The 27757-nt window shown below is 35.2% G+C and overlaps 1 protein-coding gene across 4 annotated transcripts in view; it reads right to left on the bottom strand.

Moving 5' to 3' along the window:
* Positions 1–27757, bottom strand: part of LOC113496446 (rho GTPase-activating protein conundrum) — an 87861-nt gene that overhangs the window by 44379 nt on the left and 15725 nt on the right. For 2 of the 4 annotated variants that reach the window (XM_026875668.1, XM_026875669.1), the window contains exon 2: positions 18670–18750. In XM_026875668.1, the coding sequence (XP_026731469.1) occupies positions 18670–18750 (81 nt within the window). Of the gene's footprint in view, positions 1–10235; positions 11613–18669; positions 18751–27757 lie in introns of those variants that run through there. The other 2 variants (XM_026875671.1, XM_026875670.1) reach the window with 2 other exon arrangements.

Raw genomic sequence — 27757 nt, 5'->3', positions numbered from 1 at the left:
AGTGAATTTTCTAGGTTGGTTTGACGGTAGTTCTCCTAAACTAGCATTGCCTAGGGTACAAGGGGAGTAACTGCTGTTTCAAAAACTTGTTGTTTTAATTGACCAGTCACCTATAAAAAATCCGATCATCAAAAATATTTACGCACAATATTTACAGTTAAATCTTCTTAAAGCAAATCCTTATAAAAATAATTATATGACACCATACATAAACGCACTTTCTTTCATCAGAAAGATCATTTACATTCATAGACATCTCGAGTACATTCAACTTCGGATCATAAATCAAGTTTACGATCGCAACTGACAGCATCAAATATAATGTAACAGAACTTGTAATAAAAGTCCGCGGACAAATGAGGCACCATTACATTCCGACGATCACCGATCACAATCTCACTTCACCATTTAAGATACAGTGGTACGGGGGAAACCTCTCATGCCGTTGTGCGAGAGAAAAACCCATCAAAGCTGTATAGCGCCTCGTCTCGCTTCCACACACCAAAAGATGATGGTGTTAGGTTACATACTTACAAGTTAACAAGTTATGCTCTACATAATCGCACGCACTTGCGACAGTCGTAATTGCGCATAATATGTCTCCGATTAATCGCAGTGCAGACATAATTGTATTGTTGTGTAATAGGGTCGTTGACTTGTACCGATATTTTCATAGGATGTGGTGTGTAGTGGGTGTTGATTGATAACAAGTGTTACACAAATTCATTCAAGCGTGTAATTATTGTGGCAATTTAATTGCTCTATCATGGCATCTTATTCTAGCGCACAGCTGAAGTACTCTTTCTCTGCTATACATGTTTTTGATAGCTAAATTAGCGTCACATTTCTAAGTAAATAGGTAAGTATGTAAGTATAATAATGTATATTACATAACCTATCACTTTTCCAAACGCATTGTATAACAGCAGCTAATTAGTGGCAATGAAAGCTGAATACGATCCTATTAATTATGAATGACCTGAAAACTTCACAAATTATATATTTCGACATAGGAAACAATTATATTTTAGTTGCATTATAACTGTCGAGATAAATAATATGCCTTTAATAATTAAAACATTCACACCTTATTTTTGTTTGAATCTTTTTATATTAGAAGTAGGGGTAGTAAGTAGTCTCTGTTATTTGATGTTGTAGATATAAAAGACAAATTCATTTAAAGGACTCCATGAGCTTACAAAGAATTAACTCGAACTGAACGGTAACTTAGCAAATATATATTTCAGTCTGATTGATCGTAGACAAACTGTGACTTAACAATGATTTTTCAAAGAGGGAAGTTCTGCACTGTCGTGCAAGCGAAAAAGCGCTCTACTTTGGTAGTACGTAGTGGAATCTCCTTTCCTCAAATGAGTTAAATAAACTTAGCTAAATATCTAACTAATGAAAGTTACTAATTGATCTTAACTTTAGTAAATTACCGAGATAAAACTAATATCAAGCATTACACTGGCTTTATGTAATTAAACTGGGGATTAATCAGATTTAACTACGAAATTATGATAATTAACGTAACTAACTGTCGGATCTCAGTTGCATCACATTGTAAGATTGAAAACGTCTGATAATTAATACTTAAAAGCATTCTTTGAAAACAATTAATTATTTTATGATTCAGCGTTTACGAAATCTAGACTAACTTTATTTTAGACTAACTGTTTAATTTTATGAAAGTGCTAAAACATTATATTTATTTAAGTATAGCGAGAATATTGTGTAACCGAATGTGGTTAGAGATTGCAAGAACAGCACATTATAAATCTTATTATCTTGATAATTAGTCTCGCCTTATCGATATAAGTCTCTAACGATATATATCTTGTGATATTTTAAGACTGCCTCCTCAAACTGGCAAAACCGTCCTATTAAGAAGTTATCAGTGCAATCCACATAAGTATTAACGTGTAAAACTACATAAGCGTAAAAAATCCTCACCTTCGAAAACATACTGAACAATTCTTTTTCTATTTTTTTATCACAAAAGACCAGAAATTGGACAACAGCACTAAACATGCAGACAAAAAAGTGATAAGCAAAAATTTTCTCCGAGTACCGATGAGCATTCATAATACGCGTAATTATGTATTACATTTCCATACATGCGCCTATTGTAGCGTCACTAATAGGTAAATGCCTGTCGAGGCACGATACTCAGCAGTTACATCTGACACGTGCTGTGAAGCTGCTAATGATGCGATTGTGACGTCATTGAGAGGAAATCAATGTACAGCGGTAATGATCATTGTTCTTTACTTGATAAGTTAGTTTGCATAAGGTATAGAAGCATAAAGTTGTGTTGTTAAAACAGACAGACAGGTAGACAGTTTTTATTGCACTTCCATGAGTAAAATCGATGAACGCGACGATCAGGTTTCAGTAATCCAGTCCTATAGATATGTTAAGTTTATAATAATTAAGTACCAAAAAACAATTAACATATCTACACCTCTCCAAAAGCCATAGTATCCCCAAAAGATTTCCAAAAAAATACTAAACTGAGCTTCAATTAAATGAGTTCAGCGACGTGATACACATAGTATAAACCTCATTGAGTTCATTCCTTAGCGGTGTGTCGGCCTCCTTGCTCAGCCTTCTTCTCTTAACTTTCTACGTCCTCAGAGTGTGGCCGTGACATGCCCAACAAACGAGTGACAGTTTGTTCTGTTTATTATATTCTTAAAAAAACATACCCAGGTATAATTTTGCGGAGAAACAAAAGTAGACCTTACAAAGGTGCATCTAAATTTGAAAATGTTTATGTATTTAATATGCTACCAAAATTCGAATAAAATTGTTGTTAAGTGTACTATCGCAATGAAAACAAGATCTTGTTTATTTCCAACTCATAGACAGGTGTTCAATCAGCGAAAGACTATTCAAGACAAAACATTATGATTATATGCATTATAAACTATTTATTCTATCTTAATCAAATTAAATAATAATCGTAAACAAATTGTGATTCAGGATCAGTTTAAGCAATCGATGCTACAATCGTATCGTAATAATCGAGATCTTGCAATCAATTACGAACTTTACGATTTTGAACAATATTATTATTTCGATTGTATACATTTCGATGTTATTCGATTAACTGAAATACAATATAAAACTGATTCTATAGTTAAAATCTTGGGTTTCTTAACAATGACGACATAATACGTGGCAATCGCTGCAAGTGTGCAAGGAACGCATGCTCTCTGAATATTGATTTGTGGAAATATTGGTCCTGTCCATCTTATCGTAAGCGTTTTACAACCAAAACAAATATAAACCATAGAAATCAATACTAAAATTCGTTATGGTCGCGAAATGTTATGATCTCAAAAGCATTTTACTGGACCGGCACGATCAACATATTAAATTTTAGTATCTTCCGCGATATGATTACTACAGTTGGTTTCATTACCGACCTTACAAGGAAAGGTGTCACTTAAGAAATTGTTATTACGAACAACATTCTGATCCAAACATTCAAGTATTTCGTGTGTTCCCATTGTCCAAGTCGGACACGGCCAGGATCGGAGAGCGCAATAACTTCTGCAGAACGTCACACATTCCGTGCCCAACTTTCAAAAGGATCTTTCGCATGCCAATTGCTTCACGAGGCCTTTGCAACTTACAATATATTTGCATTTAAGAAACAAGGATGCATATTTAAAAACAGTTGTAAATAAAGTTTGGAATTGGAATTCTGAATTTGCGACATTAGGTCCGTCTTGACAAGAAGGTACGTCCTTCAAAATGCAACCTATAAGTATCATACAATTTCTGCCTCGTGGGCATTCAGTCACAACTAACTCCTATTCAGAAAAGGTTTGAGCATTTTCATTATCAACATCAACATTTCGTACACTTTAATAGCAATCACGCTAAAGCAATTAAAAACTTTTTTACCATCACCTTCTTTTCAAGCCCAGCAAAACCATTGCAATTAGCTACGATCGATAAAGGGCTGTTAATCGGTATTGTGACACCAGTCGCAGTCTACTTGCCCGAGACAATTAGTGTCGCAAGTTGCGCGTGCCCAATCAGCTGGTAACTATCGCTCAGATAAGTATGTATCCCTCAAGTGCTCGGCGTGTGGTGGGCCTTTTGCGTAATACTTGTTACAAGAGAAATAGAAAACTGTATCTGAAATAGGCAAAATGCATATGTAACTTTGTATGGTTCATTTTGGAGTTATTGTGTTCTAGCTTATGCCCGCGCGCTACATATCGAAAGTTATCCAACGGGAACATGAAATTGGAATAAAAATTGTGGTAGACCTGGTTATGCAACTATGTGTGTACAAAGTTTCGTCTAAAACCGTTCAGGGGTTTTTGCGCGCGTTTTGTGCGGGAGGAACAGACATCTATACATACAAACTTTCAAGATTATAATGCTAGTACGATTTTTTACCAATTAATTTAATAGTAATAAAGACATGGATCTTAGAATCCGCGATGATCTCATCAGTGCAGCTAAGGTTACTAATTACGGTAATAAAAATATCACCGTAATTAAAAACTTTGTTGATTAATGTCGGAAATTGTCGTTTTCTAACTAATCTAGACGACGTACGATAGTCGGAAACACACAGCCGTTGATAAGAACGAATTACAAGCGGGAACTAGATGTTTTTGATAAACACATGAAGCTAATGACATTGCTCTTATCTGAATTAATTACTTCGTATTATCACCGGTTATAAGGATGTTTAAAAAAAGATTTTATGTTGACAGTTTAGGTCGTCTGTTATTAAATCTACGATTTGTTTTCTCTCTTTAGAAAAGGTTTCAACAGAAACCTGCCTCGTGGAAGGTACTGAAAAGACAATTGTTTTTCAAGTTTCTAATTTCAAATACAACTCAATTAGGTCATAATCAATCATTCTCTAAATGGTTTGACCTTATCACGATTGATGTTGACAGAAAAACAAAAAGCTATCGAAAGACTTCTCGAAAATAAAATAATAATATTTCACACTCACTCACAAAACCTTCAGAGCCTTATTACATTGATGTAATAATGGAATTGGAAATATACTACACAGTTAAGTAGTAATTGTAATAACATATTGGTACATACTACGTGCTTCAGTTATCTTCGAAAGGAAATAGTTCACACAATCATTTGTTTTGAACATAGCATACTCGCTGCTAACGATTCTGACTGACCGGTACTCACGCTAAAGAAGCGAGAATTAATGTAACTTGTAATACATTGCTGTCGATGTCATACCACTCTTGATCCCAGAGCTATTAAGCCGCCTAATGTATTGCAACCTTGCTGTTATTACTCGCCGCGACTAAATGATAGTTCACCCGCTCATTATGGACATTACCAGCTAAATCACATTCTAATACAGTTACTGATACGACAATTACTCTGTGGTTTGTAAATCATGTGTTGAAAGTTTGTTATTGTTGATTTTATTACTTTTAAGTACTTTTCTGGCTGGTTGCCAGTTTGAGTGTTTGCGTTTCATCATCCTAGCCTTTTCAAACTATGTTGGGGTTGGCTTCCAGACAAGAGACAACGATTCTGCTTTAACAACTTAGGGGTACATACTTAAATTTCCTCATTTGAAACTGAAGGTCGAAGTTTTGATAGAAAACAGTCTTGAACCTACTGTGACATACAACTTGGCAGCTCACCCAGTTGGTAGGTCCCACAACTTTCTATACCTAACCAAGTCTCTTAATTAAAGTTACTGATAATATCATCTATTGCCGCTACAAGCTATGAGCATACTGATATTTTAATTACTGTAAGCTTGATAAATGGACGGTTAACATACTTATTAATTTCGTCAAGTAAATTTTTCCCCTCTGAACCTCTGATCAATAAACCAGGTTGGTTGCAATGATAAACAGGAAAACAAGCTGGTTTAATACAGAAAAGTAAAAAATAAAGCAAACCTCATTGCATTGACCTTCCTTTGATTTAAATCGACTAAGGTATAAAGAAATCTACTACAATCCAGTGTTGCAAATTAAGAAAGTGAAGGAAATCACCAGGCTGCACGCGTGTTTTGTTTTATTAAACTTTAAGCAAATCTCTGCATAAAAAGCACGAGGTTACCTCTTATACCCGTCACTAATTGAACAATAAAAGTTATAAGAAGTTAGTCGAGAAACTAGAATGAAATAAAGATTCCCTGCCTTTTTTGCAACGAGATCTGTTCTTGAAAAACATCCGCAATTACTGTCGCACCCGGTGTGGCCATGAATAATGTCAATCATTATGTCTCAATAAAAATACGAAAGAACATAAAACATAAGGAAACTACGATTTCTTGTGTTGAATGAAAAAAATCTGAACATAATATGTTAACAATAGTACAATAGTGCCGCCATTCTGTAATTATTTACTTATCTGGTGTTTAAATGAAAAAACTTTGGCAGAGCAAACAAAATTAATTTTAACAAGACAAGTTATATAATGGAAAGATTATTTACTTTTGTGGGCAAAGACCCCTGCTATGATTTTAGCAACAGGTCCTCAACTCGTCCATTCATCATGACTTCAATTGAATCACTTGATTCTACTTCAGCATAAGTGATGATGGATACATATTCTGCTGACATAAATGTTTCATTTACGTCAATGGTACAAAGATCACCTCTTACATCTTATCCGAGTATCTTAGTTTCAAGTTTGACGACTTGTTTGGCGACGTCATTAATGTTAGAGTGTTTTGCAAATTTGTTTCCATGGGCAATCTTAAATAGATTCAACGGCAACCTACAATCTGCACAAAAAAATATTTCAGCATCGCTGACGAAGTCTTCGAAGAAGTTAGGTCCGGATTTCAGGAATCATGTCAGAAAAGTGTTGAATACATACGTATTTACAACACTGTACTCTTTCACAACAAAAGCTGACTTTAAAACAACAAAAAAACAATTGACAGTCACTCCAGTCAGAAAATCTTAGTTGAGTGGTAGAAAATGACACTGGCATTAAACCCGCCATAGTACGAGTACTTGATTGCATAAGAAGTATTAATAAATAAATAAATCAAAGTTTACAATCCGGGTATTTCACAGAGAAATAATTCAGTGATCTATAAGATTCAGACAGCGAGACGACAGACTTAGCATCCATAGCTACAGTTGCGATAGTGTAATACCCTGCGCGTGATGTTTACAGTATTTACTACAATCTGTGATTGATAGAGGCAGTGACGCATTCCGCCTCACATCGCCTACAAATACTTACATTTTGACAGCACCATCGATATGTCAATGTCAAGAATACCAACCATGTTATCTTCAGTACTGTCAACCACAAATAAGAACTAAGTTTCTTAAAATACAGCGACGTTATTTCATCGTGTAATGATTTTGATATCAGTTATTTTGATCCAATATTGTGTTTGTGACTGTATTGTGTAGCAACATAAAGTAGGTATGTATTGGTCACAAAACAAAGATGATTGCAATATTATTATTTTTTCAGAAAAACGCTTACACAAATATTAACAGAAAAACCTACCAATACACAAACTTTAATACAAACAACCTTCCCTATAAACAATTTTAATCATTGAACGCTATTCAAATAACAGGCATTTAATTCAACAATTAAAACACTTGTGTTTTCTCAATCAACAATAACATGAACGAGGCTTTAGGTACATTTACTATCAGTTGTGATTGCTACCCATGTGTTAACAATCACTGTACTTGCAGAAGTTATTAGTTTCATAAAATTCTGTCCTATAATCCCGGTTATAGTAAGCTCATCCGCTGCCCTTCTTATTTTGTTATCGAAAAATCGGATACCTTCTATGGATTTCTTGTGTTTTCCACTAGTGACTGTAGAGGGATCTTTTCCTAAAACGTCTAGCCCGTTACAAATGATCTTCTTGACACTCAGCCAGAACATTCAAGTAAACCAACAAAGACCTCTAAAACACTTGGGCTTGATTTGGCCCAGAGAAAACAGTTTACTATCTTGGAAATCAGAACGGAATTAATCAGAAATAGGGAAGGGAAGAATAGTAAGAATTTATATCGAGCGAGGAGAGAACAGGGACTTTTTTTTCTGGAATGTTTTCTAATTCCTTATGCACTTAGTCCACCCATGTAGTCTCAGATTTCCATTGGCGCGTTAAGTCTCTCTACGTATGTAAATACATTATTCGACTCGCTGACGTAGGTATAGCCTATGTGCTATTGATAAGAGAAAGGAAATAGAACCGCTTATCTCCATAATAGCATTGCGGCTGTGCTAAAATGTTCAAATGCATTCTGTGTCAAGCCTTTATAGATCATTCTTCTAATACATAAAATTTGTGTTGCGATTTGACTCCTAAAAGTCCCACTAAGTATTTATGTTAATAATCACTTTCATTAATTAAATTAATAACTAGCATAAATCCTATGCCCAAATGAATATATCAACCGTGATAACTAGGTAATAAAAAGCAATTAAGAACGTGCGATACAAAACCAACGAGACAGACATTGCAAACAAAAAACGCAGTCAAGTATGCGAATCTAATAATTAACACACATTTAATAAATACCATCATGCAAAAGATAAACGAGAAAGCGAAGAACAAAGCAAACTATTCCGCAAACGAAAATCCATCATCATCAATAGATGTAATTGACGCCACAAATGAAATATCACTTGAAGAGAAACCCCAACGAGACGCTAGGAGCACGATAATGAATGTAGCGATACGTACGAGCCCATTAGTGGACTAGTGTAGTGACAGTCCGCACGCAACGCTAAAAATATACCGAGAAATAGGTGAGTGGAACAAATGTCCAGCAAGAGAGAACGGCAAAAAATTACACCAGCGTTATTTTATTCCTGCGTAAAATTACATCGATGAAGTTTTTGCTGGCAGTTTTTATAGCGATGCTGAAAAAGAACGATGTTTATAATTGGACTTGGAATGGATTTGAAACAAATTAGTTTTTAGACGTGACAATGTTACAATATAGCACTGATGCAGGATTCTGATTGGCATTGAAAGTTAGGTCTGAAATAAAGCAGTTTTTGTGCGCTGCAGACTAATAGGATATAAATCATACCTCGTGGTGGGTATTACTGAATCAGTCCCTAATTGAATTTGCGGATAATATTTGGAGAAAAGGTTGCCTGTAGCATAGTAGACATTACATTAATATAAATTACAGAGTAGGTAGATAGGTGCAATTATTTATTCGTGGATCCTCTGTGGATGATTAATGTATGTAAGTATAGATGAGTTTGAATTTAAAAACTTAAGCACGTAAATTGGATTAAGTGGTGCGATGAAATTTCATTTCACCGATTACAACAATTTTGATACTTGACAAAATTAACCAACTCAGCAAGTACAGGTGAATTAGCCCTCAGTCCAAAATAAAGAAGGCTATTCGAAAACCTTTCGAAACCTACAATGTTCCAAGAGTTCAAGATTACGAAACTGCGCAAAAAATGTGCTCAGAATAGGTCAAGCAGTGCCCTTTACGATTGATACAAAAACATTACATCTGTAAATAAATAACTAGCCCACGTTCAGACAAGTAATTGTTTATTGTACACTTGTTACAAAAACTAAGAGAATTCTTAATTATACTTCAACACGACAAGTCAATGCCAGCTGATTTGATAAACTTGTACCTACATATGGATAAAATTGTAAATAACATTTTAAATGTAGAACAAAACCGTGGGTAATCGGGTAAAGTGCTTAATTTATACTCATGCCAACAAATGTACCTGTTTTCAAAGAATTTATTTTAAATAAATTCAATGAAAACAGGTAAATTTTATGAACCAAATGCGTTATTATGAATGAAAAATGTGTCGTCATCCTTTCATCTTAAAAAAGGAGTTTTTAAAGTATACAAGAGGACAAAGCGGAAAATTAAGGTATAAGGTATTAGTCGGACACACCAAAGTGTTATGAGATTTTCACACCACTGTCGTGCGAAACCTCACGATAGATACTAAAGCAATTAGGTTTACTATCGACTCCGTCATCAGATAACTCGGGTATACTATCAAATTATCTACAGTTGCAAATTAATTCGATAAACAACGTGGAATACAATATTTTTAAACAGTCGTCTCTTCAACATCAACATACAGCACCTAGTTTCATTCAAGTTACATGACAATCGCTTTATTTATAGGAATAAGTTGAGGCGAGTACATACAAAGGCAATATAATTTGTTTTAGTATTATTATGTTAGTCGAATGAATCATGCAAAATGGCACTAACCAACTTCAACATTGGTGATCCGAAGTAAGAGCCGATTAAGCGAAATGTCTGTACATACGAAAGCTTAATAAAACAGTTCTAATTGAACCATCAAGCGTCCACAGCACACACACTCACTTTTACCAAACTAATTATTGCCGGGGACCATTCGAAACGCGAGACGAGAGTTTGTTTTTATGTTCCGCCACGCGTCGGTCAGGTAGCTGTTTACAACAATCGATACACTTGTTCACAACACCATTCAATTCGTTATTCGAAATTAATAAAACAATTCGTTTACTTTTATTGTTACCGACTTTTCAAATCACACTTCGAAAAGAATTAAAAAACTTTTTGTACATTGGGAACGCGACACGACGGGCGATATTGTCGGCGGTTCGCGCGGCACTGGCGAGAAATCGAGAATGAATCGAGTAGCCCGCCCGAGCAGGCTCGCGGCGTGCGGCGAGCGGTAGCGGCGCGCCTCTCGCTCGGCCGTGCAACCTGCACAAGGCGCTTGCGCTGCCACTTCAATCTTTCTGTTGCGACCTCACGTGCATCCAACCTTTTTTTTTCTACTCCAGGTGGATTCAAATGATTCGAAACTAAGAATACAAAAAATAAACCAACTACGTCCGGTTCCAAACACAATTTCTCTGCGAGACTTCGGCATTCGAGTTCGTGATAAATGAGATGAAAACGCTCACCCTTGTAGTAATACTGATAAGTTATAACAATGGTCTGTCGGAGCTGAAACAAAAGCGAATTAAAATGATAACAATTATCGTAGAGCGAGTGAGTACGATTAACATAAAACATGTGAACGAGACGGACACATAATAACACTTGAATCGACAATGAATCACGATATTGCCATTGAAAAAGTGTAATTTAGACAAACGATGATTGTATTAGATGAGTCGTCGCTGAAATAATATTATTTTTACTAATGACTCTCAGACAAGGTTGTTTGACATAGTCCTTGCTGTTGTGAAACTATAAATATTGACAACTAAACATACCAAAGGATAACTTAAAAATATAACCCTGGTTTTCCTTAGGGCAATTAAAAAAAATGAAAACTTACCTGTGAGATTGGTAATTTTTAACCTATTTGGGTTAATAATATCGGTTCAAGATCAAATCAAAACACAAATATGAGCAACCTACGTGCCCCAATAATAGCGTATACGGTATAATTACAGGCGTTCGAAGTACATTGAACGGTAAACTTCAAAATAAGGTTAAAACTAAAAGCTAATTACGCAAGTCGACTTTGGATGGCCACGAAGATAATAACAGAACGAACAAGTTTTAGTGCCTAACACTAAACTAACTGAAGCCTGACTAAGGCTTAGAACGTGTTGCTTTAATTTGGAATTTCCTAAAGTTAAAATTTGTCCTCGCATCAAGCGCGCTAAAATTGACTTTAACGTAGGTCAAGTCAGACGAAAATATGAAGTACTTCGTTCAATCTTCAGGGAAACAAGACAAAAGTAACCTTGATTATTAAAATAAAAAATATAAAAGAATAAAGTTAGGAGTTTGACAGTCAGACCGAAGGCAGTTAATCAAAAAATCTGAGCGATTTCGGCTTGCATAAAGTTCATCACAAGTTTACGCTTACTTTACGCTAAGATTGACACATGGATTGTTAAGAACCAATATAAAGTCTAAAATATAACGAACAGAAAAACAAAAGCAAGCGAGAAAATCAACGTCATTTAAATTTTCCACTGCTGTCAATACTGTTAAGATAACAGACAATGTTAAATATAACGTAAACATGTGACTTTATAATCTTATAGGTGTTTGTAGCTTTGCTTTAACCCTTAAGATTATTTCGGAAATTCTTGAATGCATGATGGATTAGGAAATTTTGGAACTGATATCAGCGTCGCGTCTTGCCCGTTGAACGTACGTACGTACAAGTCCTGAAGTATTTTGACAATATAAATATAGGTATCTATGCACTTAACAAAAATAAAGAATATATTAGTAAATCTGAAAGTAATTAAGTGAATAATTATTTTAATAGGATATTGATTATGGTCCTTAAGAAGTCGGAATTCTCTGAAATTAGCACAAAACGAAGCTATGAAATTTACAACTGAGCGGAGTTAATTAAGTATTGTGTGTTGAACTTAAAAGACAATGTGAATTGTTAAACAATATGACAGGAAAAGTGACAAGCAGATTCAAAATAGTTTGGACACTACAAGTTAGTGCCCTGGGGAAAGCCAGACTTGAGGTTAAAAGTCTAAAACAATTTTCCTGTTGACACCGCGTCACGCACGAAAATGTAAGGAATAGAATTCAAAATCAACGAGGCATCGATCAATAGACAATAGCAATCGATTTTTAATTCGATGCTCGATTTGGCGAATAGTTCCAGGGTCGATGCGGCAGTGTCAGCGACCGCGGTTCGGTTCAGCTTTTTGTTCGAACGAGTCATTAAACCGCAGTGATGTACAGTAATTGATTCTGGGAACAAACGAGACGAGTTCGTACCGAAGCCATTAAGCTGGCGATGACCGTCATTTGGAACTCCAATTTGGATTTGACGACTTAATATGGAGATCTATTGATAAAGTCGATTATGCGAAAATAAGTGTATACATCTCTGTTTAAAGACATCTTATATCTATCATATTTAATTCAACTCCGAACCTACTTGTCCGCCATTGAACAAAATCTTGTTACAATTCCCGATTTATGTCGTAGATATGAACAAGTCTCAAACGCGTAACCACAAACGTCAAAAGTTTACGTTCTTTTTGTTTACGCAGATCGTTCCGCGGTAGACATGGCCAGCGCCAAACTGATGAAGTCTGAAAATCATCCTCTGTTGAACTCCGTGTTCCTGTAAACGGAGCATTGTGAGCGCGTCCGGGAAACAAAAACTAGCTTACGCATCCGTTGATTGAACGAAATGTTTGGACAACATCAGAGCGCCGGGAAAAGTGTATCATGTATGACACATCTCATGAACGGTAAACCTCTTATGGTTCACCAGTTAAATAGAACAGATTTTTCATGCATGTTCTAGTTTTAAGGCAATATGGGCTGTGAAATGTAAAGATAATACAACAAATGGACTGAATAACCTTTCGTTGTACAATGATGATGAACTATACAAAATAATCAAGTGGAAAACTTAGAATAGTCTCATAAAATCAAATTGGATGATAGTGGTCATTTGCTTTGTCCTATAATCAAAATATTACTTCGTTGTTGCATTGTACCAATGGTTTAGTTAGTGTAAACGGCATGACAGTGTGCTGTTCGTTAGATTTTTGTGCCGTTTCTTCTGCGCAGCAAGATCACTTAGGAAGAGGTGAAGGATGGGCGAGTTGGGTACTGCGAATTATATTTAGTCACAAAACAACTTCTTCCTTTTTTAATCTCCGAAATTGCTATCATTTCCCAAGCAAACATAAATCACGCTGCAAGCCGAAGTGCAATATCCTCTAGGAAACCAAATAATAAACAAAACTAGTCAAACTGACACCCACAACCTTATCAAGTGACAATCATAACATTTACAAAAATTGAAAACTGGACACCGCGGCGCGCGGTCGAATAAAACCTTTGTTTAATTATGGCCGATATACTCCATACGATTCGAATTGACAAAACATCAGCTTATGAAAGAATGTGATTTATAAAAAGGTGTAAAACAAGGCCTCGAATTTCGATGTGTTTTACTAAGGTTTCTCATAATATCCTACCGTTTACCGGTCTTGAATGCAAACTCAAAAGCGTGGTAAATATTGAACTTTTATATTCACAATATTATGTTCAGGTTTTCTTTCATTTTTTTGGTGAGCGTGAGTAGAACAATTAGGTACTTTCTTTGCTTGATTGCATTTTATAGCTTCTTTTACAAATTTTTGTAATTAAATATACTTTCAAGCATTCTCTGTTCACTTTTTGCTTTTGTTGAAACCAAAGGAAAAAGTGAATCGGTCTAGAATCCGTAGGCTAATGGTAAAACAAAGTTCCCGAGTTCGATCCCAGGACAAGAACAGAGACTTCTCGAACGTTGACTTCTTGAACATGAAAACTTCCGTGTTTCGGCATTCACGTAAAAATGTCTGTCCTGAGCGTCCTGCGCCTGACCTCTCTTAGATCTTGTGCCGTCCTGGGCTATGAGAGAAAGGGAACAAAGAGAGCACCTTTGGGGCACACGCTTGTTTACTACAATACCCGTAAGTCTCGCGCATCTGGCAGGATATATTAAATAGTCTTGACAACTATAATTATACTCGTATATAACTCGATCGATATAGTCATCATATTCCCAGAGAACTTTCTTCAATTAGTAGTAATAGTTAAACAAACATTATAACAGCCATTGTGTAATTGTTCACAAAACAATATCATTGACGTCCATTAATTCCCCTAATTCACTCTATTGTCTTCAATCTCCATCAAAACAACACAAAACAAAGCCATAACCCTCCTGACGCAGTCGGTTAAAAACCGCCTAATAAGGTTTTATTTCTTATAATGGAAGCTTTTTCTATTTTACTTTAATTCCGTGGTAAAAGCACAATTTGTCGTTTACTTCCACTTGTTCAAAATGAAGGAAATTTATATAACGGCACTTTATTTTCACTACCGTCATTATGTTTTGGACTAGATTTAAAAAATGATCTTCATCTCGGTTTTAAGTCGGTGTGGCAAATTAATGTAATCGTGTGACTGCCACAGAGTGGCTAAGTAGCGTAGTAATTGTCAAGTGATTAGGAATACCGGATTATTAAAGTTAGATCGGAAGTTAGTATTAAAGATGTAGTTATGTAAGTTCCATCATTAACTTATTACCGTTAACGGTCTACGGCGTGATTATAATGATAGTTATTTTTTTCGTCGCGTCACGTCGTATCGTTCTAAATTCGTTTTAAATGTTCTAATTTGGAATAAAACCATTTCAATTTAAAGTATATCCTCTATATTTGATTATAAATATGGTTACTTTGATGATAATAATAATTGTTTCATACTTTTACCATACTATTTTATTTGTCTAAACTAAATTCAATTTGACTTTTGGAACCAAACCGAGTTTAATCCATTCTCTCTTGACTTGGTTCCCCTTGCTTGAGCTGGGCCCACAACTCAAGATATAAACGCAGGTTCATGAACAAACGCAATCCATCATTTGAGTAACAATGTATCGCAGATGGCTCTCGTGTGATAGTCACGCCACTTTCCTCACAGCTATCACTACATTTCAACTTCATTTCATATCACGTCAGCTCAGAGCTCACAATCATATATTATTGTGAGTGAAAAAACAAATAGTTCTGTATGAAAACTACATTCTTCAAGATTATCGCGTTTGACAGTGCCGTAAAACATATTTCTCATTTATTAGAGTAGCCGCTGCAACGCTTTCTGACCAAATGCTTAATATAAATCAAGGTTACGCTTCAAGCGATAGTGCTGTCAAGACAAACTTTTGCTCATTATAGCTAAACATTTTTCTCTTAATTAACAATTTCTCCTGAATGTCACTACACTCACAGTCACGTATCAAGTCCGGTGAAGTGCTAAAATGGTTGTGTTTTAAAATGTTGTGTAGTAACTCTTCTTTCTAATTGCCTGTAAGTAATGTGTATTTCTCTTAGTTTCTATTTGTTTTAAAGACTTTCGCCGCATATTAACTGAGAGTTAAGCTGCTTAGTTTAGCTACTTCTTATTTATTTTACAATTAATGTGCACGCAAAATGCAAAGTGGAAGCTGCTGGTAACTACACGCAAGCACTGTGTCTGTTCAATTTCTTTAAATTCTTTAAAACTTCCTTTGTAGATTAATTCGCTTAATTTATAGAACATACATATTGCATATTCACGTTCATAACAACTCAACACATACTCATATCTATCAATCACCCAGTTCTACTAAATATGCAAGCCCCACGCTCGCCTCTGCTTCGTGACATAACCTATTACGATGCATGTAATTAGGCACCTACTGCGTTTTTACAACACGCTATTTAACAATGTTAATCATATATTAACTCCTATGATAGATACAGGTTTATTAGTATTGTATAAAATCTATGTTGCCAATTGAGAATTCGATCACTTTTTTTTAATCTGATAATTTTAATGTCAATCACACGTAACGGGATAGCCCGACTAGTTTCTGGCCCAAGTAGAGTCAAAAGTAGAAAATAAATAATAATAAATCCGCCACATCTGAGTTTTAATATACTAACAATACTACTTTTGTTTACTTTTATAGTATTTTTTGTGGGAGCCTTAATTCTTTATACCATTAATAACTTTTAATAGTGTTTTCGTATTACCAATAAAAGTTTGCATTAAGTAGGTATCATTACAACGGTAATGCGCCTTTCATTAGGCTAAAAATATTGACGACCTAGACTAGCCAAAAGCTAAGCTAAGGTAAGGTAAATTGACGCGTGTCATTGTGGACTAACCGACAGGTTAACGTGACAACGTTTTATCATTCTATAAATTAATAACAATGACTTCTTAAAGCTGCGAACAGCGTCAACAGCGGCCTTTTAATTAGGGCCATCACGCAAGCTTATAACGCCAAAGACCGGTCCTAACAATACATTCCTATCTTAATTAGAGCTTAGTCACCGTCTGAACCCTCTCCAGCTTCAAAGTAATTTTGTCTGAATGTAAAAGTGCAAAAAAAACGCATAAATTGCCATCGCATGTCTTGTTTGTAGCATTTTTAATGTGTAAAAAAATACGTTTCTTTCTAATCAGGCTACATATTTATCTGCGTTTGATTTTTTCAACCCGTTTCTGTCCAACAGCAGGGCAAAGGAATTCATAAAGCCTCTTTCTATCTGTTTTACCTTATAATACTAATCAGGTGAAGAATAAAATAATCGTCTTGATTTCGGCTACATACCGTTAACTTATACGCCTTCACAAAGCCCAGCTAAGGCGTGCTAAGGTAAGATCAGCGTATAATCACTCCGTCAAAAACAAAAGCACCGGAACACAATTCGAATTAACCTTCATCTAACACTGGGTCTCTTTGCCTTGACAAGCTTTAAGTTTCCTATATCGTTAAACGTTATAAAAATAAATCAGTTTGTTTCTGTAAATTGATTTACTTTTTTATAAAATAGAACTAGATTGCTTTAATTTAATAAATAATAATAAATGCGGACAACATCACATACATTGTTCTGAACCCAAAGTAAGTTGCTAAAGCACTTGTGTTATGGAATTCGGATACAACGAAGGTACCACAAACACCCAGACCCGAAACAATGTAGAAATGTAAATTTTTACATTGACCCGACCGGGGATCGAACCCGGGACTTCAGAGCTAGCGACACCTTGAAACCGGAGCGTACGCCACTCAACCACGGAGGTCGTCAAATTGTATCGTAGTAGCATCTGTTATACTACGTTTACACTACGACACTGATGACGGAATTTTTGGCCCTTACGTCTCTTGGTCTCACTACACTGATAAACTTTTTAAAAATCTTACATTTATTTATGTTTCACCCCAAATGCGCTTGTGTGAGTACCTACAATATGGATTAATTATTTGCAAAACTATTAATTGAACGCAATAGTTATGAACTGTCGAAACTTATTTTTTTTTTTACGACTCCCGCACTTAGGAATTTAATCCTTGTTTTACAGGGATTTCTAAAACATTCAAGTCACATGGATCACATAAACGCTTGTCCCACGCGGAGATCGTGTCCTATGTGGGTTTGGTGTGGTAAACTAAGCACTCGGCTATCCTTTTAGTCGTTTATGTTTACTAAAAGTCCAGCGTCTACTATAAACGACTTAAGTCCAACATTATCCACCTCAGTACCACAATAAGTGTCGGAGTGTGTGTGTTAGTGTGTATCATAACGCTTCGCCTTGACCCCGCGCGGGCGCAGCGGGCGGCGCGCGCAAAGTTCACGACCGCTAACAATGCAACTCAAATTGATTGGCAACGTGCAGAACAACACTACACCCCGACGCGAACTATGCTAATGTTCATTTATGTTTTGTGTAGGCTGTGACTGGAAAATAATGTAAAGATTTACATGTTGTAAGTGTTTTCTTGTTCCAAAAAGGTCCGAGATGATTAAATTTTCCCGCATAAATTCATTGTTACTATATACCAATATTTTTTTAACATACTGCAAAAGACAAATGTAGGAGATGTTTGCATCGGGGTGCGTGAAGACCCTTCATTCATTCACCTTGCAATCTTGTGACTTATTTTCATGTAATTTTCTAAATTCTCTCCTTTTTTCTAGTCTTACTGTCAAAATAGAATTCGTTTACCTCGATGTCCAACCTACATTTAAGATTCAGTAATTTCTGAATGCATTATTACTATCTTTGTATGTTTGGGTATTTTTTGCATGCATTTATTGGCTCCTTGGCCCAAAAGGCTGAAGTTTGCCTGATCATCTACTATAAGTGAAAAAGTACTCACGAGTTCAGTTTTCAGACTACGCCACGATGTGAGGCTGCTCGTGCGCCGCACCAGCGCCTTGCCTATCCTCATCTTCTTATCCTGGAATAAGGAAGCTAGCTTTAGATAATTTATTATGTTATCAATTTAAAAATGCTATCATTTTCTATAGAATGAATGTTTTTAAAGAACTTAATGACAGCTACATTCTCAACTAACTAAATATATTCTATAGTCATAATATCGGACAAGGGGGCTTAGACAAAGTAACAATTTAAAAACGATAACGAAGTTCGACAAGACTCAACTGTATGGGATTGACATAAGCCGCGTTAAATCACGTGGTCAATCGTCATCGTTATCGCAAGTTGGTAGACAATGTAATAATTCATAACGAAATCATAACGAAACGAATCGTCATCGCGTTTGTTCCATACAAATGCGTAGACAAGCAGCACTTTCGGTGTTCGTTATTGTCGCGATCGTGATCGACAAAAAAGATAACGAAACGAACGTTCAAACGTTGTAGTTATCCATACAAGATGGCCGGATTTCATTGAACAGCTGATTTTAGATGTGAAGTGTTTACGTATATATAAGTTTTTTCCTTGCAAACGGAGTCGAGCCGTCATTTTTATTTTTTGAAAGAAGGTTCAATCGTTTTTTCAGATTATTATTGCGTTGGGAGGTGGATCTTGTCGGATCGTTTCGATAGTAATATATTAAATATTTATATTAATTATTTATTTCTAAAAAAAAGTAAGTAATTAAATCTCTTTTTCTAATACTTGGGTATGATTGTGGTATTTATTTTTCTAAAATATTTAATACTCAATAAAATAAGATAAAATTTATTTTTTATATTATTAAATTTGCATTATTTGTACTCATGTCTATGAATAATAAAAGCCTTTTGGTAAACGTTCTCTAATTTAACTTTATTTAACCAATTTATATCGAGTTGGATATAGTTGGTAGCTACTTAAATATTTTTTCGAAAAATAAGGTCATAAAGAAGTTTCACTTTTTACCTTTGTGCACTAGTACACACACACATTACATTTTTTTAATAGAAAAGAATATTATTCTTATCCTATCACATAAATCTTATAATCAAACAAATCTAATCATAATATAAAACTGCATGGTTAACAAACTTCATTGAAACTGTTTATGTAAAATGAAACTGCGCGGACAACGGTGACAGCAAAATGTTCGATACCATAAACAATATTTCTGTTTTTAACGAATGTTCGATTCGTCACAACGATCACGACAACAGAGTTACATTGGCTAGGAAATGATTGTCGTTATCTCACAGACGATGTCGAAATTCGGTATCGTTTCGCTACAAAGCGATGTTACTTTGTCTAAGCCCCCTGGGGTCTAATAACATAAACAAAATACCAGTTCAAATCTAAAAATAACGACTAAGAAACGACAGTCCAGTGACAGTGACATTGTAAGTTTTCTCTCTCGCCTCATTAATTTACAAGTAGCACGCTAACAGGGCCTAAGTTGATATATATTATAGAGATATGTGTCAAGAACGTTAAGTAATAAATGGAGGCTCATCGCCGAATGCTAAATTCGTGAAAGTGTCGTGAAAGCGCGCGACTGATGCGCGTGAGCTCGGCGCCTGCGCACCGTACAGCGCGTCGGCGCGGGCGCTCGCGCTATGGCTGCCCCGCGCTGAGCAAATAACAATTAGTTATTATTCGTGAGAAGTATCTATTGTTGTGAATATTGTAACGGTAATTTAACAGTAGTTAAAGTTAAAATGCCTCCAAGTTAAAGCTCTACATTGACATTCAATGAATAGTACAGATTTATGAAACAGGTCTTAAGTTTTTAGATATAAAGATGAAGCTAGACAGGTCGTCTTTGTATCAGCCAGGTAATGCGATTACGTCACTATTTTAAATGACTATGCACAATAAAGTAGTTACCTACATGGTATCAATAGTACAATGCCGCCAATATAACTTGGGACGTCGGGATAGAGCTACAGAATAACGCCGTCTCTGTCTAATACAATAAGTATATATATTTCGATCTCGTTTCAACAATCTTTTATTTTTATTCCGAAGCGGCAAGTTACATTTGTCGTATTGTACTATAAGTCAATCAAAAAGATTGGCAACGTGTTGAGATAACATTAGAACTACATCATAGGCGAATCTTGTCACCAGTGTTACGTACAAGGACACTCAGTAATAAACTATTTCACCTGACTACGATATTGTGTCAGAGATATTATTAGGTTATCAGTCTGAACGAGAAAAGATGATCCAATATTGTAATCGTGACTTTAACTTTTACATAACAGAAGAGATGTATAGATGAGTAATATTTGTTGCATCACCATCAAAAGTCGAAAAATTAGTAATTCTCATCTCCAGTTTCATATAATATGTAGTTTTCAAAACACAAGCTTCGAGAAATGTGAAATAAATTATACAAAGAATTAACGCTTAATACGTAGAGGAATTTAGTAGAGAACTTCATCATCATCATCATCAGCAGCAGTCATTATTTGTCCACTGCTGGACATAGCGTCTCCCCTAATTGTACATTAAAGCTTGTTGTAGTATAAATTAGTATCGCAATAAATTTCCAGCAATTTAAATTAGTTTGATAAATCCGTGCATCAATGTAGTAGCCCTGTACGCACCCCGAGACGCGCGCGCGCACAGCCAGTGGCGAGCGAGCACAGATAATTATATTGTTTAACAGCACAGCTATTAGACCACTGAAAGTAGCCGCCTGTATCATTACAGGCAACTCGCTCCTTGTATGAACGGTTACTTTCATTTCAAAACAGCTACAAGTTGCAACGGTGCTCGAATTTTTGGTAATTTTAAAAAACGGAATGTATTTTTTAACTTAAATTTCTAGAAGTTATATGTCTATATAAGATGTTAGTTACTTGAGATTTGTGTAATAAACATACCTATATGAAAAAAATGGCATAAATCAAAGGAGGGGAATTGTATCCTTTGGCCGTTTGTGAGTGCTAACAATAATTAATAGTTTAAAAAGAAAGGCACTCAACAAGTTACTATTGGGACAGTGTAGGTAATTATGTCCTATTCAAACACCAACTGCTTTCCTAAACAAGTTAATTAAAACTAAACATAATAAACTTTAAGAGGACCTTCCATTTCTTCTCCCATTCACTAATACCTACTATATCGAATGCACAAGACAAACGCATGTTATCCTAAAATTATGATCACCTTAAGTTGCATCATATTACAAAAATGACGTGAAAATTGTCATGTCATCATCTCATTGTAAGTATTATCTCAAAAACACATTCATTGAATCACGTACCGTATAATCTGTATCAATCAATTTTGTCCGCTGTCAATGTTAAAAGTACTTGAGAACTATGATTCAATAATGTGTTGTATTAAGTTCAGGGCAGAAATCTATATTGAGTCAATAGAAAACTGCTATGGAGGAACTTTTATAAAATCTTAATTGTTTAGATTTCTTGCAGTATTTATGCATAGTCATAGCATAAAGCACGCTAATATTATCAATGCGGAAGTACATAGATGAGTATGAGGAGCATGTGTATGTCTGGAACCTCTTCATGCCCAAACAGCTGGACCGCACTCGATGACATGTGGTGTGGAGCTAGCAAATACCGACCGATCGACACCGACTTTAAAGAAGTGTAACGTTCTTTCATCTGTTAGCGATATCGAGGCAGGCGAAACCGTGGGCCAACAGCTAGTAGTTACTATAGTAATCCATCTCAAGGAATTTCATCAAATAATAAAAAACTACATATTCGCAGTAACAGGACGATTAGTAGAACATAGTTATTTCCCGAAATCATTCCCTACGAGACTTTTACCTCCAGCACTGATTACCGATTAAGTACCTATTAGGTTTAAATGAATACATTTTAGTAGAGATACAGTATCCTGCTCCACAATATTTCAATATTTCAGTGCATGTACTCTTATTTCTAAACAACACTGCCTCGTCATATATCAAAAGAAACGTTTTCATTTCCAAGAATGACTTTCTTTCATCCTGTTTTATTTTCAGGAATGAGACAAATGGTCATCTTACGACAACATCAAAGCTACGAAATTGGACCATTAAGTTAATGTGCAAGTCTTGTATATTTAGAACTATAATGAGAATTGAATATCATCAAAAGAACGTTTTTGGAAATTGTTCATTTTTAAACCTCTTGATTGTGTTTACAGGATTCTAATTCAGACAAGCCTTTTTTTGTTATTTACTGTCACCGTTCGTGGGTGTAGAGTTTTGCAAAAATATTTTTTAGACTTCATCTTCTTCTTCTATCTATCTAATATATAAAATTCCCGTGTCACGATGTTAGTTACCGTACTCCTCCAAAACGGTTCGACCGATTTTTATGAAATTTTGTGTTCATATTGGGTAGGTCTGAGAATAGAACAACATCTTTTCTGCATACCCTTATGTGACAAGGGTGGCCCGCACAAAAATTTATTCTTTTATTTTTTGGACGAAGTTGTTTGTTTTTTTTTATAATGTGGCATTAAAAATACATACAACTAGAAAAAAAATTCGGCAATACAACGCTTGCTGGGTCAGCTAGTTTATTTATAAAAACGAATCAGGCTTTTATATATAATATGCTTGGAATTATAGCAGTGAATTGATTTACAAGACTATAATAACTGAAAACCACATTTTTAGTACCACCTTACAATCTTATCAATAGCAAACCGTTTCTCATTACAGACATTAAAAAAAACAAACTAATTCAATGTATCTAAGTCAAGTCGAGACCCAGACCTCGGACCGAGACCTACTGACAGGGACCTCAATACCATAGATAACAAGCTGACATTATCATAACTTAATAACATACCTCCTTGTAAGGTAACTCGTGTAAGCATTCATAAGTCTGTGGCAAAAAATGTCGCCGGCGAGGAATGTGTAGGCGATTGTCTTATACAGAAAGTGAATATAAGTAGACTAGCTGATTATGTTATTGGAAAAAGAACATAATAAGTAAGGACTTAGTTGCTTTAGAAAACGTGTTATAGGTGTTACTATGACGAAAATTTTCACATTCTAATATGACCATCTGCATCTGGCTGAACGAAAGAATTTATAGTTACATTTTATAGGAAAAAAATCCGTCGATTAGTAAGTAATGTGTTTTCGAACGGTCATTTTATCAACGCTAGCAATATGTGATATGTTACTTGGCTAGGGGATTACATAATTCTGTAATTAAATATAGGTAAGTATCACTTTTGTCATTCATTTCACAGTACTACAGACTCTACAATTAGAAATATTTTTTCTGTCAAAAAATGTTCTAGTGCCAAAAGACAATGGACTTTTAGTGAACAGTTATAATGAATTAACAAAAAAACATGAACATAATGAGTTCACCTTACTTATGGTCTAGGTGACTGGAGCTACGTACCACATGATGATCGAAATGCCTAAGTATTAAAATAGCTTAAGCCTCGGTATCATTACTATTTCACATTAACTACCTAAACTAGTAACCTCTACTTTTTTGTCGACGTAAAGTGAAATTTACAGGACCTATCAATTTAAAACCAATAAATTCGATTCTCTCATTGTCTGCGGACTAGACGACTTAATTTACTGACTACTCAAGCTATTTAATTAATAATTCTGTGAAAACAGCAACAGGAGAGCAGGCCCGTCCTTTCCCCCTATTACAATTTGAATCACAGTTAAATCCGTTTTATAGAACATTAATTAAACAATTAACCTATTAGTAGCCATAAAAAAAACAAATGACCGTCAGTTATTTTCGCATTTTACTAACATTCGTGGGACTGCTCTGTCATACAACTGTCACAATTTACAGTTTCCACATGAAATAAGACTAATGAAAGCTTTTATATTTAAAGTGCCGTTAGTTGTCCAGATAAATAGGAATACCTAACGGAGTATGATATAAACGAGGCTCATGGGAAGGGTGTAAGTGGCGACACGGTCTAGTTTCAAATATTTTAATTCGATAACTGTCACAGAGTGCTAAAGAAGACAGATAGTGCGTACGAAAAAGTAAATTTTAAATGACGTAGATTAGACAGATTTCTTAAAGAAAACAGTATTTTTTAACAAACTGTAAACTGGATGCGGTCTAATGCGTTTATTATGATTTTTCAACGATTAATATACTAAAACCCTATTGATTTATGTTTTACGCAGTTCGATCTGGAACTTTGTTTATTCTGATTCTAAATTTGGTTTCTATCTACGTTTTCTTGGGTCTTTAGTTTAGTCACTTTTAATGAGTATGTTATTACCTAATGTAAGTTTCTGCTTTTGTTTTAAGGCAACATTAACAATCGTCTTGCTTTTGTGTTTGCTTTGAACCCAATTTTTCCTCAATGAGTAAATAATAGCTTCGCTAGACAGAACTGCTTTAAATTGTTTTTAAATACCATTTACCTACTTATTCTCACATTGAAATGTAAATATGTTTACTTTAATTAAAATCAATGTTCAGAGCTCGTTTATAAGGACGCTATCATCCACCATTTACCATAGCAAGTTATTCAATATTATAAGAAATGTATGAATACCGGATATATTCAAATTCAATCATAAATCACATTAAAATGATATCCGTCTTCTCCGTAAGCTGTCATTCTATTAGAAGTTCCTCCTTTCATTTCTTATGCAAAGAAAATCTCTAAGAAAATATAATGAGGCTTCATTAGGCCGGCATGACTTGGCATTTGACCCTACGAACAACGCAGGTACCATAGACAGAAGTGTCTATTGTCAGTTGTCACTAACGAATATATGTGTACAGTCAGCAATCTATTAAAGTTATCGGATTTTTAATACTGCTTGATAATCAAATGGAAAACTTAGGTTTAAATTATAAAAACTTAAACTTATTCATTTATTTTATTATTATTGAATTAACTCAAGAAATATTATATTTGTTTTTGCCATTTGTAAATCAACGTATGTTCCTCGGCTTTCGTTGCTCACCGTACCTTCATATTACCGACATGAGGCGACATGTACCTACTGATTTGCTGACTGTACTCATATACATAGTTACGTAGTTCTAAGTACATATGTACTTCGTTACATAACTCTGCATATTCAGGCGTCGTCGCAGAGTTACCTAATGTTTTAGTTGATCGCGTTTCGGAAATGCGCTGCACTCTGCAGTGAGGAAGTGTTTATGGATGCACGACGGTATCAACCAGACTCATGAGTTGAGTGACACTTTCTCTGCTAGGGTTGTGCCTAGGTACCAATGTGATAATTTAATATGGTACGTGTTTAATTTCAAGTTATTTTAGATTATAATTTCTGCATTTTACGAAGTTAAATTATCCGTATAGCAGGTTTCTGAAACATTTTCATAAATTAAGCAGAATTTAGTTTATACCCAGTTTTGCTAACGTAGGAGACTGCTATACAAATAATATCTCTGAAAGACATGTTCCTTTTTTAAGCTTCATAAATTGTAAATCAGTAGATGACAAAAATACACAAGAATCTGTAATCTAACAAGCCAGAAATTAATCGGGTAATAATAACCAACAATAGCTCAATTTAAAATATAGATCAAGTAATCAAAATTGCTTGAAATTCAGTGCCAACCCTACGAAAATCAAATGTTTACCGCGCTAAACAGTAGTCTATGTTTGCAATAACAATTCAATATCGCGTCACTTCGATCACATTTCGGCAAGACTCGTGCATTTCCGTACGCACTTCGTATTTTGATCGTTTCCCTGATCATTAGTTACGTATCCACTTGACATGAGCTGATGGTACACGTGCTGATTTCATATTGACTTAATTTTCAGTAATTCCGATTTTGAAGTCGATTCGTGTAACAATCACGTAATACCTCGTTTTTGTTTATTTGATGTGAAAGTGCACAAAACACGACATCGATTTGAGGCATGTGCAAGAATCGTTATGGCCTCTTAGATATATATTATGAAACACGTCTTTCAGTAAAATCCTCATGTGCTTATAATAAACGTAAACCTACTTCCAAAAAAAAAATCTTTACGTATCCGAAAAATCTGTTCATTTCCATTATAATTTATAGATGCCTGCAACGGAATAGGGTGATGACAACCTAGACCATTTTTACTATTAGACGCAGTATGCCAAACCAAACACGAACTATTCAATATTCAATGTTTTTCCCCCAGGACTCCTCAATACACACTCATTAACAACCTTTCCCTAACTAAAAAATCAAGATGGCCACACGTAACACACACACATACACATGCCTATCATAATAACTGACGATCGACACATACGAGTATGTCATTACCAGGGCCAGTAATAAACCTCAGCCACATTCTCATCAGACCGGCAGACGGCTGGACACGTGCTTTCAATACACAACAACAATTTAATTTATCGAAACTTTTCTCACAGCGCCACAAACCGTGACGTCTCATTGTTCAAACTCTAATTCAATTTACTTACGCTTAGGGTTGCCGCGCACTGAATTTTTACTTTCTTGTGAAAGTGCTTCATATTTTGTCAGTATTGTTTTTTCGAACTCTGATTTTTGACGTATTTATTACAAAGTTGCGTTGGGTTAATTGTCAATATCATTCAATGGGCACTTTTAAATATTTTTTAGATTATCTATTTGCAAAATTGCCACTCCCGACATTGATATGATTTTTTTTTTATGATAATGAGTTTCACATAAAAAGTAATGAGAAATAAAATTGCACTGGGACACCGATTTCCATTGCTGCAACTTTTAAAAACAAAAGACACTCATTCATTCGAAATTTTAACACAATGTGATTATGGCCTAAACCTACATCATTTTTTTTAAAATCTAGACTTTCACTAAACACCGCGTTTCTAACACGGTCATCACTTGTCATATCGCACGTGAGTCAGCCCTGCCACTGAATAATAGTGGTTTTGTTCCGTCGATTTAGTTCGTAAATTGCCGTAATCTTCACTAAGGCTCGCAATAAACGGAAAAACAATGTGATTTGGGATCAAATTCGGATTGCCAGCGCTTATTTCAAGTAGACCATGTTTAGATTATAATATGAAAGTGGGTAACAGTGGGTCGGTTTCTGTTGCA

Source organism: Trichoplusia ni, chromosome 8, assembly GCF_003590095.1.
Source record: "Trichoplusia ni isolate ovarian cell line Hi5 chromosome 8, tn1, whole genome shotgun sequence".
In the NCBI taxonomy this organism is placed as follows: Eukaryota; Metazoa; Arthropoda; class Insecta; order Lepidoptera; family Noctuidae; genus Trichoplusia; species Trichoplusia ni.
The sequence above is the reverse complement of the archived record's forward strand: the minus strand, read 5'-3'. Positions and strand labels throughout refer to the sequence as shown.